This window comes from Cryphonectria parasitica (genome assembly GCF_011745365.1).
Source record: "Cryphonectria parasitica EP155 unplaced genomic scaffold M406scaffold_1, whole genome shotgun sequence".
Classification (NCBI taxonomy): Eukaryota; Fungi; Ascomycota; class Sordariomycetes; order Diaporthales; family Cryphonectriaceae; genus Cryphonectria; species Cryphonectria parasitica.
This window is the reverse complement of record NW_024468909.1, coordinates 3,915,958-3,928,278: the sequence shown is the minus strand read 5'-3', so window position 1 is coordinate 3,928,278 and position 12,321 is coordinate 3,915,958. Positions and strand designations below refer to the sequence as shown.

Sequence of the window (12,321 nt, the reverse complement as noted above, 5' to 3'; positions counted from 1 at the left end):
AGAGTGTGAGGGGTCATAACCTATGGGAAATGAACTGTATTGGACTGCGCTGAGGGAAGGAAAAGGAAGGAAAAGAAAGGAAAAAACAGCTGGCTATCTGAGGCTATGGACAGAGGTTGGCTGGCGATAGTGGGGCCATTGACTCACCTGGCCTCGCACAAAGATTCATATTGTCTAACCAGCAACCTATATTCTTAACGGGCTTAAAATGTGTCAAATGTGGGGCAGTGAACTCATCGGGGTGAAGGATGGGTGAAAAGCCAGGTCATAGTTCACTTGCACTAATCCTTCTAACTATCCTGGGGCCAGAGGTACTGGTGCACCCGTTTCTATAGGAAAAGTACAACAAAGGGCCGGCTAGCCCGAAACCTAGTGAAAGGGCCCTGGTGTCAGGGGCCTGAAGGGCCCTTTCACCCACATGAGACCAATGCCTTTATTCCGACAAAATGTAATGCATCATCCACTGTGAGGGTCAAGCCTCGAGCCGATACTAATGTGTTCATCTTTCACAATTTCATGAGTATATGGACTGCGTGTAGTTCTCTGCTAATAATAGAAATGAGTGTCCTTTAGTTATAATGTTCATACCAATTCTAGCGCAATAACACTCATCATCATGTTGACAGACCACAGTGTTTTAGAAAGCATGCAAGCATATTCATATCGTATAAAGTAAGTTGTTTCCAGACATATGTGTACTGCATGTCTTCGTAGCTTTCAGAGATTGATACTGCCCACGTGTACAAAGCCGATTTGCCAACCAATATCTAGTTAGAAACCGCAGGACCACTCGTAAGAAAGACTACGTTGACGGCGGCGAACCTATGATACAATATCATTGTCAATAAAGTGAATCCTCATCAGAACTTTGACAGGAGACTTACGCAGCAGTAGCCGCAAATACTTCTATCCTTCTCGCAGTCGTCATGAGTGCAAGTGCGAGCGAAAAGCACGCCGAGAACAACATCACCACGCCGAGTTTCACTGTGTTGGACTCAATCGCGAAGAGCACTGTGATCGATACAAGGGGCAACAATGAAGCCATTACCGTCGTGAGAATGTTGGTCGCCCTGAATATGCATGATTCCTCATAGTAGTAGAAACCTTTTCCGAACTCGGGTGCCTCAGGGGTCTGTCTTGTCGTCAGTCTCAACTTGGTAAGTGCATCGATACAATCAGATGGAGGGAAGAAAAAGAAAAGAAAAGAAAAAAAAGGAGGAGTGGGTTGTTCTTTTTTTGCCCTCCCGTCGTCGACATGGATCGTCTCACCTTGTATTTCTCGCCAATATACCGATGAAACAGTGGAAACAAGGAATCCTTCACCCATCTCGAGATCGTATCCCCAGGCTTTTGAGGATTCACCGCAACAAGGTCCCAACTTGGTGAATTCTTCCAAGCATCCCCATCCAGGCCGCGGAGTGGACAGTTGCCGCCGTTCACATGCCCAAGCCACTTCTTGAAGAACTCGACATCAGTCTCATCTGGCACCTCCAACTTGGATAATGTGGCCTGTCGTTCCAGCCGTTCATCTGGGCACTGTTAGCTATTACATCCTGAGGTTCCCCGAGGGTGGTCATGCGCGTTGCCACAATCTTACTATACTCGTCGAGCTTCTTCATGAGTTCTTGCGCCGTCTGCCACTGTTCCCTTCCTTCGTCCTCGTGAGCCAGACACCACCAATCATTGGCATACAGTTTCCGATCTGCAAAAGCTGAGTCCTTTTCAACCAACTCCTTCAGATCTTCTTGTAGGTGCATAATCTCCGCTTGTCTGTACAGGAGGATCTGATAATTCAGAGCCTTGAACCGGCGAAGAATGGCGTACTGTTCATACTGTGCCATAAAATGGCCGACTTTTTCGTATCCTTCCATTTTGTTATACAGATTGCGAAGAGAGGGGGGGTTACGAGCGGTTCGAGGAGGGTGAGAGGTTCGTGGTGTGAAAAGCACTCGCGCAGAAGTGTGCGGAGAGTGTGTTGCATTTATGACGGAGCCCCTATCCATCCTCACTACTATTCTCTCGGCCACTATCCATGCCGTGTCACAACATTTCGTATACATGTGCTAACATGTGCCACTCGGCAATCACCTACTGAAGTCGCATTGTGTTAACATGGCAAAATCCATCAGTGCGCGTGATCTCGGTACTTGGAAGTCGTATCACAAGGCAAAGTCAACTTTCGAGAGGCCATTAGGCAAAGAAGAGGTTGAGAAAGCCGCTCGTCTCACTGCAGTTTGTGGTGCAGAACCTACCTGAAGGCATACAGACGCCACCACTTCGCGACCTAAAATCTTGAAATGTTTGCCTGGTTCGTCACACTGCCTTCAAGGCTTCAAAGTTTGTCTCGAGAGCACGAGGGCGAGTTCGTCCAAGGTGACTTGTCTCGGCAGAGAAGGTCAGACTGTTGCAGTACCCGAGCGAAACGTTGTTAAAGGCTACAAAGTCCCATGGCTGATCAGGTCCTTGAAACACGATGTATGAACATGCACAGCCTTCCAACCTCCTTCTGCACCGAAAACCACTCAGCAAGGTCGTCAATCTCTCCGTTGCGCCAACCGAACCAGCAATGAGTGCCCAAAGACAGGGACGCTAACCTGGCTTAACGTCTGACACTGTCAGCTTCTAACCCGTCTTTCCTATATCCATCTCTTCGATTGAAATATCGCACATTGACACTACTCGCATATAAAATGATAAAAAGAACTGGGCCAGCCAAAAGGCTGGAAGATTACAGCAACGAGGAAATAAACGCTGCTATAAACGAATTGAATTATAGAAGGAATCGCGTCACTTCCGATGCCGCTATATTGGGGCTGCGTCCTCCTACAGACAGCCGGATCGAAGAGATTATCGCTCTTTTGCAGGTAAGGAATGGAGCTGAAATGACTCCCACCCTCAATCATCTTGAATGGCTAACAAATCGGCGACCGTCACAACTAGGAAGAGCAAGAGGCTAGAGCCAGGGCGCCAAAGACGTCCACAGGATGGATGCGCTTCCTGCCGGAATCCGAAAGCTCTGACGGCGGAAGCTCTGATACCGACTACCTTCCGGTGCACAACGATACACAGCTTCGCCGCAAGTTCTCTCGTCAGTATGCACATGTCAACGCGATGCCAGAGACTATAGCCGACTTTTATGAATTTCACAAGAAGCGACTTGAGACACCCGTGGCCATTTCTTGGGACGGAGGGGAAAGCATCTGCAAAGAGTCTGTCGAGGTGACTTGGACCAGTCCGCTTGGGCTTTCCTGGACGACTCAGTTCTTTGTTGTGCCCAAGGATGATGATGTGGCACTCACCAAGGTACTTCTGGGCCAGGACACATGGGAAGCGTGCCGAGATAAACTGTACCGAGAGTTTGAAGTGCCAGAACCAGTGTTGGCGTATCCAGCTTTTATTCGGGAATTTCAGGTAATAGAAAATTTTATTGCCCTTTTTCTGATGGAGTCGTGTCGGAGCGCCGTCGCTAACATACTCGCGGTTCAGGGGTCTGAGAAGAAGGAGCAAGAACTGATGGACGAAGAGGCTGCCCAAGAGCGAGAACTGCTGGCACAACGGAAACAACGCGCACAACAAAGGCAACGCGCACAGCAAGAGCAACGGCCACAACAAGAGCCGTTTCCACAACAAGGGCAACGGCCACGGCAAGATCAACGGTCACAACAGGGGCAATGGATGCAACAGGAGCCACGTACGCAGCAGCAAGGGCGGACGCCTCAGCAAGGTCGATGGGAACAGCAATGGCATTGGCCACAACAAGAGCATTTGCCACAGCAGCAACAACGGCAGCAACGGATGCAACAAGAGCAAGCCCAGAGAGGTGAAGAGAGCGATGAGGAGGATCAATACTCGGCATTCAGAAGAGCAAAACGCAAAGCGAATGAAGGAAAGGGCCGTTCGTCAAACAAGGACCAATCCAAGAAGAAGAAATAATTCAAGACAGGGGGAGCCCACTTCTTGGGTTTCCCAGAATTCCTGCTAAAGGCTCTGTGTCTTGACCCAAGGATGGTTCATCCTGGGCCCGCAACTGAGGCTGCCATTTTTATATTTACGAACGTGGACTGGAAACAATTATCTCGGACTGCTTTTTATGGTGACGATTTTCACAGTTCATTATCTCAAAATGTCTATCTCAAGATAACTCAAAAACATCGCCACGTGAAAGTATTTCCAAACATAGAATTGAAGTAATTTTCATTCTCCAGAAGTCTCTGCGTACTTCGTGTCACATTACACGCCCCTTTGTTCCCGCAACGACTGTATCACGAGGGGAACAGGGAAAGGGTTGGAAACCCGTTTAACCGTAGGTGCAAGAGACGGTGGTGCCAGACGCAGTGCAGGTGGACTCGACGCTGCCCAGGAGACCGGAGCGCATGTCGATGATGGAAGAGCCAGTGGTGTCGACGGTGGAGCCGTCCTGGGTAGCCTCGGCATCGGTGAACTCGACGGAGCCGTAGTCGGCGAAGCTGACGAGGGAGCCGCCCTCCTCAAAGTCCTCGACGATCCACTCGGCGTTGTACTCGCACAGCTCGGCGGTCTCGATGGTGAAGGTGTGGGTAACGGAGTCGCCGGTGGTCAGGTTCTCGACGGTGGCGGTTCCAGCCCTCTCGCTGGTCGCCTCGACGGTGGCCTGGACGGAGTCGCCTGCCGAGATGGTGATGCCGGTGAAGTCGATGGAGGCGTGGGGGTACCACTCATACCAGGCGTCGTAGGTGGTGGTGAGGGCAGACTTGGTCCATGAGACACCAGTCTGGAGGATGGAAGTGGCTGATTTGATATGATTAGTTAGTATATGATGATATGTAAAGCTGGGAGAAGAAAGAGAGGAGGCAGAGAGAAGAGAGAGAGAAAAAGAAAGAAGAAAAAAAGGACTACATACAGCACGTGTCTCCATCGATACCAACCCAGGCAGCGCCAGATCCGGTGGAAGAAGGAGTGGGCACGGTGAACTTGGCAGTCACACCAGTGTAGCCGGTTCCAACAAGGACGGCACCGGACCAGTTGGAAGAGTACGAGACCATGGTGTCGTTGGTGGGCTGGTCAGCCGGGGCATCGATCTTCTTGTTGGGGTTCGAGTGGCGGCGGGCAGCGCGGCTCTTGGCCATCTTCTCGGATCGAGTGGCGGGCGCAGCAATAGCGCTGCCTGCGAGGAGCAGGCCACTGGCGACGGCGGTGAATCTCATCTTGGCGGATTGGCTAACAAGAGCTGGACTGGAGGGTGCAATGCTTTTCCAACGAAGGAGGTGCTTCTGTGTGGGCGAGGAGATCGAGAACGAACTGCAGAGCAAGACGATACAAGATCAGGATATATATCTTGGCGGACATCATTCAGCTATAAATAATTCTACAAGACTACAAATAGCAAGGCAGATCGATCAGTCTATGAGAGGGCCTAGAATTGACAGGGAAGTATGTGTTTGCTGCTGTAGGTATGAGACCTTCCAAGTCTGTATAGCTTCCCACTTTCCAAGTTGGTAGGTGTATCTTGAACATCGGCTAATCGGCTCGACGAGCTTCCTGAAGTAGATACTCGATTCTGTATACAAGGCTGCCAGCAGATTGGTCCAGGTGCAGAGTCGATGCATGGAACATCGGCAAAAACTGTAATAATACCCGACCTCCAGTATCTAAATCCGGCTACGGGGTTCAGAGAAGGCTGCGATCCCGATACTGTTCTCATACCCGAGGTTGTCATTCTGAACTAGGCAGTTCTCTGCAGCCCGCTCCTATATGTTCTTATTATTATCGAAGAGAGAGGAATAAGTGATGAAGTCACTGTACAGGTTTCGCGAGCCCAAATAGATGCATCACGCAACCTCTAGAACGTCCGCCACAGGTGCAGCTGACCAAAAGAATGGTGATGCAGGGAGAACTGAACTCCCGACCGCACTCAAAACTCACCTGAGCATCTATCTTTGCCACTCGTATGTTGGAGGACCATGTGACCTTCTGGATTGGTCTCGCTTGTAGCATAACCATTGTTGCGTCTTGTTTAGTCTTGAGATACTGGCATTTTCTCTAAACTCTATTCAAACCTCCGTGTAATTAGCAGGAAAAATGAGTCTACAAGATAACAAAATCAAGGAAATAACGTTGGAACTGTAGGAAGATCCTGTTATCGTAGGAAAAGGTAGATAATTTCAGGGAGGAAGAAAGGGAGAAGAGAAAAGAAAAGAAAGAGCTGTCAGATGACACGGATAAGACGCATCATCCCTCCCGCTCTCTGCATGTGGCATGGCGAGGAGCACCAGAATTACGATTACGCTGGCTTTTGGGGTTTCATGAGCCAAGATAATTCCTTGAGTGTATGGACCACTGAATAAGTTCTCTATCAAGGGCGTAGGAAGAGGAGACAGGCAAGGCCGTTGCAAGGCAACTCCTATGAGCATACTGGAAATAAGTACTATATAATAACATTTTCTGAGCTCTGTTACACCTGCAATTCTATACGATGGTGAAATAGCACGAATAAATTCTCTTCTATTGGTGACTCATAAAATAAAGGATAATCTCATCACTACGAGGGTATCAGCAGCTTACAGAGTCGTTCTCATACCCGCCAGCAACCACCAGACCCATCTCATCGTCTGAACTCTTCCACCCAAGTATACATTATCGACATTCATTACTAAACCTCCTCACCCGGCCCACATGCAATCCAGACACTCTACCTTGCACCTCACTCCCGACCGTAATCCAAGGACTCATGTGACACAAGCCATCCTCCTCTTGCCACGTCCACGCCAGACACCCACGACGGCCCTCACAAAGCCGCGAACACCCAGCCGCCGCCGTCACGCCCTCCACCGTGGTGGTATGCTCATCCAGCCTGCCCACATGGTCCCAACCCTGGCGCAGCGGCCTCGTCTCAAACGACGCAAACGGCGGCGCCCCATACAGCTCCCACAGGTCCACCCACAGCACCGGATCCGCCACCACTCGGAAGACCCGCCCAACATCGCCCATCTCCTCGGCCGAGAGCCTGTGGAACGACGCCACAGGCACGCAGAACCGGTCCGCCCGCAGCCGCGACGCCCACGGCTGCTCGCCGTTGAAGAACCGGCTGCTCGCTTCGTCGATGCGGATCCCCACCACGCCCTGCAGGGTCCTGGCCAGGAGGCGGTCGCCCCAGGTCTCGGTCAGCGAGGCGCGGCGGGCTTCGGCTGTGCGGTGGCTGTTGGCCTGGGAGAAGAGGGCCTGGAGCGCGGCGTGGGACAGGGCGATGGAGGAGCCGCCGTGGGCGAAGCGCTGTCGGTAGTCACCTACGGCGTTGCCGAGATAGTAAGGGGTGGCCGGGTCGAAGTGGCCCAGGACGAGGTTGAGTGACGGCTGGATCAGGTAGGTGTCGTCGTCTACCATGATGAACCACTTCTTGTGCGGCATGGTTCGGTAGGCGAGATCGAGAGCCGGGATGAACTGATTGTTACTCAGTAGGTCAGATACACAGAGATGAGGAAAAGAAATAAAGAAAGAAAAAAAAATATGAGAATGACGTCCCGAGTGTGCTGCTGTCGGCTGCGTAGGCATGATTCTTACCTTCATAGCATCCAGCTCCCATCCAAAAGTCCCCGAGAGATTCCTGGCCAGCGCGTCCTCCCCAGCAGCAATAGCAGCCGCAAGCAGCCTGTACTTTTCCGCGCGCGCAGGGTGCATGTCCTCCTCCTTCCCCATCATACTGTCGCGGCTCTGCAGGGCGCCGGAGACGACATCGTGAATCCTGAGCCCTACCGGCGGATCATGCCGCACGGTCATCTCGGAGGCAAAGTCCCCGACGACCAGCACGCTGTCCAGGCTGATGCCGGTCGGAAGCGCCTGCAGCCACGCCAGGGCCCGCTCCTGAGTCCCATAGCCCGTCTTCAGGATGATGGCCACGTCGGTCGCCCAGTCCAATGGAAACCGCGGTCGCTCGTACAGCCAGCGGTCATTCCGCAGCGGTCCGGTGATGAACCGTCCTGCCCTTTGGGTGTTGAACTGCAGGGACAGCCTGATGGGGTTGTCGTAAGCCAGTGTCGTGTACAGGAGGACGAGCACAACTGCGGCTGAGAAGAGGAGCCGCAGGGTGAAGAGCGACCGTCGAAGGCGACGCCGACTTAGAGTCATCTCGGGTCGTCGTTACATCCTCAACATGAGGGTATTTCCAGGTGCGTGGGAATAGAGCGAGGGTGTGGCGTGTTGCAGTGGCGGTGCGGTGCGGTGCGGGAGGTCCGGACCAGAGGAAGACGTTCTGTGTAAGGATGGCGGGGTTGGAGTGCTTAAAGAGGTAAGAATGCCTTGAGAACTTATTACGAGGCCGGATATCTGAGAAAAGAATCATGCATTAATTAGACAACACAAAGAACAAAAAAGAAGAAGCAAGGAGAGCCGGCAAATGTCATGTCGATTGTCCGGTTGTGACTCGTGGTTAATAAGTAAGTAGACAGACAACACTGAACCCTCCCATTCCTCGGCCCGTCCTCAGAAATCTCAGAAGAGAAACTCGTTGGTTACTCATAGGAATTGCACGTATGCAAAAGGGCAATGAGTTATGCACGGTAACGTCACAGACTGGAACGAGAGACCCTTAATTGATGACATCCCTTGGCATCTCGGGGTGCGTCACGCTAATGAGGTACCATACTGTCCGCCTGCGTCGTCGCCAATGAGCAATCTCTGGTGGTGAACGGGCTGGGCTAGACGCTCCCCCATGAGGTTATTGTACTAGCCTGCTCCCAACCGCCCGGGACACCAAGTGATTATACTTGAACAATTGTAAGTCTATAAGTCGTCATTTGACATCCCCCACTTGCATATAAATAAGTACTTAAGTAAGTATAGGGAACTCACGGCTATCAATCGCCGACAGGTTGTCTATAAGCTAACGAATGAATGAGAAAGAGAAGAATTTTAGCAGAGAGAAGGTGAAAGGAGTGAGGAGGGGAAATATGTCTCAAAGCAATGAAAGATGAAACGCAACAAGGGATAGAAAGGTTTATACAAAATAAAAAGCAAGAGGCATGGGCCAAATAGAGCAGACCATCCCATTTGGAAATTTTGCTTTCTTATCATTCCCCTGTTCTGCGCCAGAGGCTATGGGGGTGAACATGGAGAAATGTGGTAATACATCAAGCTGGCACAGAGTGATAAGATGGAGAGTGTAATTCAGTCATAAATCCAAAGTACAGGAAATACCACCATGAGATCACAAGGCACTGGAAAACGAGGGGTCGAGAGATGGGTGGGTTGCAAATTTAGGTAAATACTTACCTAATATATGTCATCGCTCATCATTCTCTTGATAGTAAGAAGAGAAACATAAAATATTGTCAAATGAAAGGTGTGATAGGGTTTCAATGTCTGCAATCAGTCTATGCAATTGATCCCACCCTCAGGGTAGGATTGTCTTTCTGAGAGACATTTCTTCAGGTCTCTAGCGGGTAGGGGGAGAGTATTTTTCATCGAGTTGTTTAAGAGTTGTAAGGTCAAGATGTTTAATGCCACACTACATTATGTGTGTGTGTGTGTGCGTGTGCGATGGCCCCAATCCAAAGTTGGCACTTACTTATCCAAGGAAAAAGGGCTTCTCCTCAGCAAGGTCCAATGTCTGGCTGTTTCGCAGGACCAATGTCCAGACTTCGCTCCTGCTGGATCACCCAGCGAACAGCCTCCCAGATATCATCCTTGATCACAGTAGGCTCAAACCTTGGCGGGCTATCAGCCGTGTAGACTCCAGACTTGACCAGCACGCTGCGCCACTCAGGGTGAGCGCCGTGGGCATTGTTGGCCAAAAGGGCTCCCTGGATATCGCTCTCGGGGTTGTCACCGACCATGTAGACTGTTCGCAACGCTGTGGCCGCCTGGGATCGGAGCCTGGCGTGGCAGAGCTGGATGGCAGCCTCGGCAAACTCGTAGGTGGTCGCCGTGGGTTTTCCGCAGGTCCAGGCCTGCAGCTGGGCATGACCCTGGGTGATTCCCGACCAGACACCCTCCAGCGCAGCACGGAAGGCGCCCTGGGCCAGACGGGGTTGTGAGTGGCTCGTGGCCCACTCCAGATCGGGATTGCAGAAGTACAAGGCAGGCTGTCCGTCTTGCTGGTAGCCTGCATTGTCCAGAGCCGTGTTTCCGTTCTTGGTAGATCGGGTGCCCAGGCGGCCGCCCTCGGACAGGAGAAGGTCCAGACACAACTGCAGGTCAAGGCACCAGTCTCTAGGAGACGAGAACACAAGGATGGCCGAGATGGGGGGTTCATGGGCAAAGTTGTCGTGGAGCTTGCCGTGCAGGAGATGAGACTGCTGGGTCATCTCCGGGAATGGGTGAATGCTGGGGAAGTGCTTGACCAGATCACTGCTGGTGAGGACATAGTCCCAGTCAAAGCCGTAGGCCACAGCCACCTCCCTGATCTGGTCGCCGTAGCCACCAAGGGCAAGAATGTACTTACCCTGGTACTGGTCGACGAAATGCCTGAAGGGGGTGTGAGACTGGACAAACTGGTCTTCTCGAATGGACACACCGACACGCGTGGAAACCCGCTTCGCATGAGCGAATTCAGTCAGACCACCGCCGTTGGTGAGCAGGATAAACGGAACTGAGTGAATCCGTAGTATGTCGAGAGCGGATCCAGCACTAGGGATTGGCTGTTTGCCTCGGACCAGCACGCCATCGATGTCGAATGCAATGGCAAATTCTGAGGAGGCAGTTTCCTCAGATACGGAAGCCATGATGACGATGATGTATGTGTGAGGAAGAAAGGGCGAAAGAGAAGATAGAGAGAGATCCACCACTGCAGAGCTGCTATATTAGTGCTTTTGGCTGCATGAGATTGAGTGGCCTGGTTGCAAGAAGCCACTCGGGAATCGGAAGGAGCCGTGACAGTAGTAATTCCGTGTTGACTGAGTGGGGCTGGTATTCAGTCAGTGTAGAGGATCGATCAGGCAGAGTATCGTGAGACCATATGGTTGCAGTTTATATAAAATAAAATGAAGAAAAACAGAAAGCCTGTCTGCGAAATTCCATACCAGAAACCTGCAAGAGAATACATGACTTTTTTGTCCCTTAAATTCCAGGAAGTAATATCGTAAGGAACTGGATGAAGATTGGAAATAAATGCCATCAATAATGAATTGTGGAAGGGCAAATTTGCTCACCATGAACCCAAATCCATGAAGAAGAAGAAAAAAGAGCAATGACTGAATGAATGAAATAATGTTTAACAGTCAGTAAACAGAAAGGGACAATGGTGAGGAATAAGGTTTCCAACAAGTTGATCTGACCAATGAACGCGGCCCAACAGTAGACCCACTCACTCACTTGTTGTGCACACGACTGCAGCAAGTGGTCAGCCAGAGGAAACCCAACTCCCTGTTTAGTGCCCCTAGGCCAGATACCGTTTCACGTCAGCATTTCAACCTCTCCAAACCCCCCCCCCCTACGATCACCTGCTTTCATTCAGCCTTCTTCACCAGAAATCGGGTCCATGACACAATACATTTGAGAGCATCGAGTATTACTCCCTCTTGCGTTGTGTATACACCACCATGGTGTGCGCAAAATGCCAGAAATTGGCCAAGGGGACGACCCTTGCCACTCCGGGGGTGAAGAAGAAGAGTGAAATGTATCATGGATCTCCCGCAGCATCATCATCAGCAGCAGCATCATCGTCCAAGTCAGCCTCAGGTATTGGAAAGGTAATCAATGAGAAGTCCTCCCCATGAACAGGGCAAGCTGGCGTGACTGACCATTATGTGATGTAGAGCAAACTGTTGTCAAAGAATGCCAAGAATCCATATGCTCAATATTCCAGGTGAGTGACGGACATCACACACCTCCCCCCCCCCCCTTTTCCACCCCCAAAGTAGAGCAGTCACTATTGCAGGGCCACAGGACTGACCAGAATTTCATGCAAGCTCCTGTACAAAGTGCAAGACCAAGATCACACAGGGGCACAGTTACTGCAACAAGTGTGCATACCAAGCAGATCGTAAGTCATAGCCTCTGGGAAACTCCATCTGGTGTTGAAAGAGAGTCAAAGGAGTGAGAGCTGATTTTACGGGCAGTCTGTGCAATGTGTGGCAAACCGAACAAGAAGGCAACTGGCAAGGCTCCACAGATATCTGGACAAAAATTTTCGCTGAAGTGAGCAGGATTCACAAGGGTTGGGCCAATGGGTTGAAAAGGTTCCCGTCCTGTGTTGCAGGATCTCGGCGTTAGTGGTGGTGCAACCCTGGAATTTTTCATAATGATCTCCATAAGAGGAGTGAATCCAAGGCATACTGGTCAAAATTTATAGACACAACACTGTTGAGAGCTCTCTATAGGGATCTGAAGCTGGTTTTTTTTGGGGGGGGG

The 12,321-nt window shown here is 51.0% G+C and overlaps 5 protein-coding genes across 5 annotated transcripts; 1 reads left to right on the top strand and 4 right to left on the bottom strand.

The window, feature by feature from the left end:
- Window positions 1-767: 767 nt before the first annotated feature.
- Window positions 768-1,871, bottom strand: M406DRAFT_325929 (uncharacterized protein; the record flags this gene model as incomplete). Its single annotated transcript, XM_040920033.1, has 4 exons — window positions 768-822; window positions 885-1,132; window positions 1,270-1,529; window positions 1,598-1,871. The coding sequence occupies 4 exons, from the start codon at window positions 1,869-1,871 to the stop codon at window positions 768-770; spliced, it is 837 nt and encodes a 278-aa protein (XP_040781446.1).
- A 2,219-nt stretch (window positions 1,872-4,090) lies between these two features.
- M406DRAFT_354471 (uncharacterized protein) lies at window positions 4,091-5,269 on the bottom strand. Its single transcript, XM_040922925.1, has 2 exons — window positions 4,880-5,269; window positions 4,091-4,767 (listed from the first exon to the last, which is right to left on the bottom strand). Exons 1-2 carry the CDS (start codon window positions 5,181-5,183, stop codon window positions 4,298-4,300), a joined length of 774 nt encoding a protein of 257 aa, XP_040781445.1. The 5' UTR covers window positions 5,184-5,269; the 3' UTR covers window positions 4,091-4,297.
- Window positions 5,270-6,612: 1,343 nt separating this feature from the next.
- On the bottom strand, window positions 6,613-8,100 carry M406DRAFT_248906 (uncharacterized protein; the record flags this gene model as incomplete). Its single annotated transcript, XM_040916572.1, has 2 exons — window positions 6,613-7,416; window positions 7,537-8,100. 2 exons carry the CDS (start codon window positions 8,098-8,100, stop codon window positions 6,613-6,615), a joined length of 1,368 nt encoding a protein of 455 aa, XP_040781444.1.
- Window positions 8,101-9,620: 1,520 nt separating this feature from the next.
- M406DRAFT_230831 (HAD-superfamily hydrolase) lies at window positions 9,621-10,661 on the bottom strand (the record flags this gene model as incomplete). The annotated part of the gene is made up of 1 exon (XM_040915851.1): window positions 9,621-10,661. A coding segment is annotated over one exon (1,041 nt), but the record flags the coding sequence as incomplete, so codon positions are not given.
- An 849-nt stretch (window positions 10,662-11,510) lies between these two features.
- Window positions 11,511-12,112, top strand: M406DRAFT_245833 (uncharacterized protein; the record flags this gene model as incomplete). Its single annotated transcript, XM_040916360.1, has 4 exons — window positions 11,511-11,660; window positions 11,727-11,776; window positions 11,880-11,953; window positions 12,030-12,112. The coding sequence occupies 4 exons, from the start codon at window positions 11,511-11,513 to the stop codon at window positions 12,110-12,112; spliced, it is 357 nt and encodes a 118-aa protein (XP_040781442.1).
- Between the last annotated feature and the right edge of the window lie 209 nt (window positions 12,113-12,321).

Bases quoted from the DNA above. Each gene is read 5' to 3' on its own strand.
- M406DRAFT_354471 (XM_040922925.1), bottom strand. From the start codon at position 5,183: ATGAGATTCACCGCCGTCGCCAGTGGCCTGCTCCTCGCAGGCAGCGCT. The intron at 4,768-4,879 runs GTATGTAGTCCT...ATATCAAATCAG, and splicing joins TATCGATGGAGACACGTGCT to CCACTTCCATCCTCCAGACT.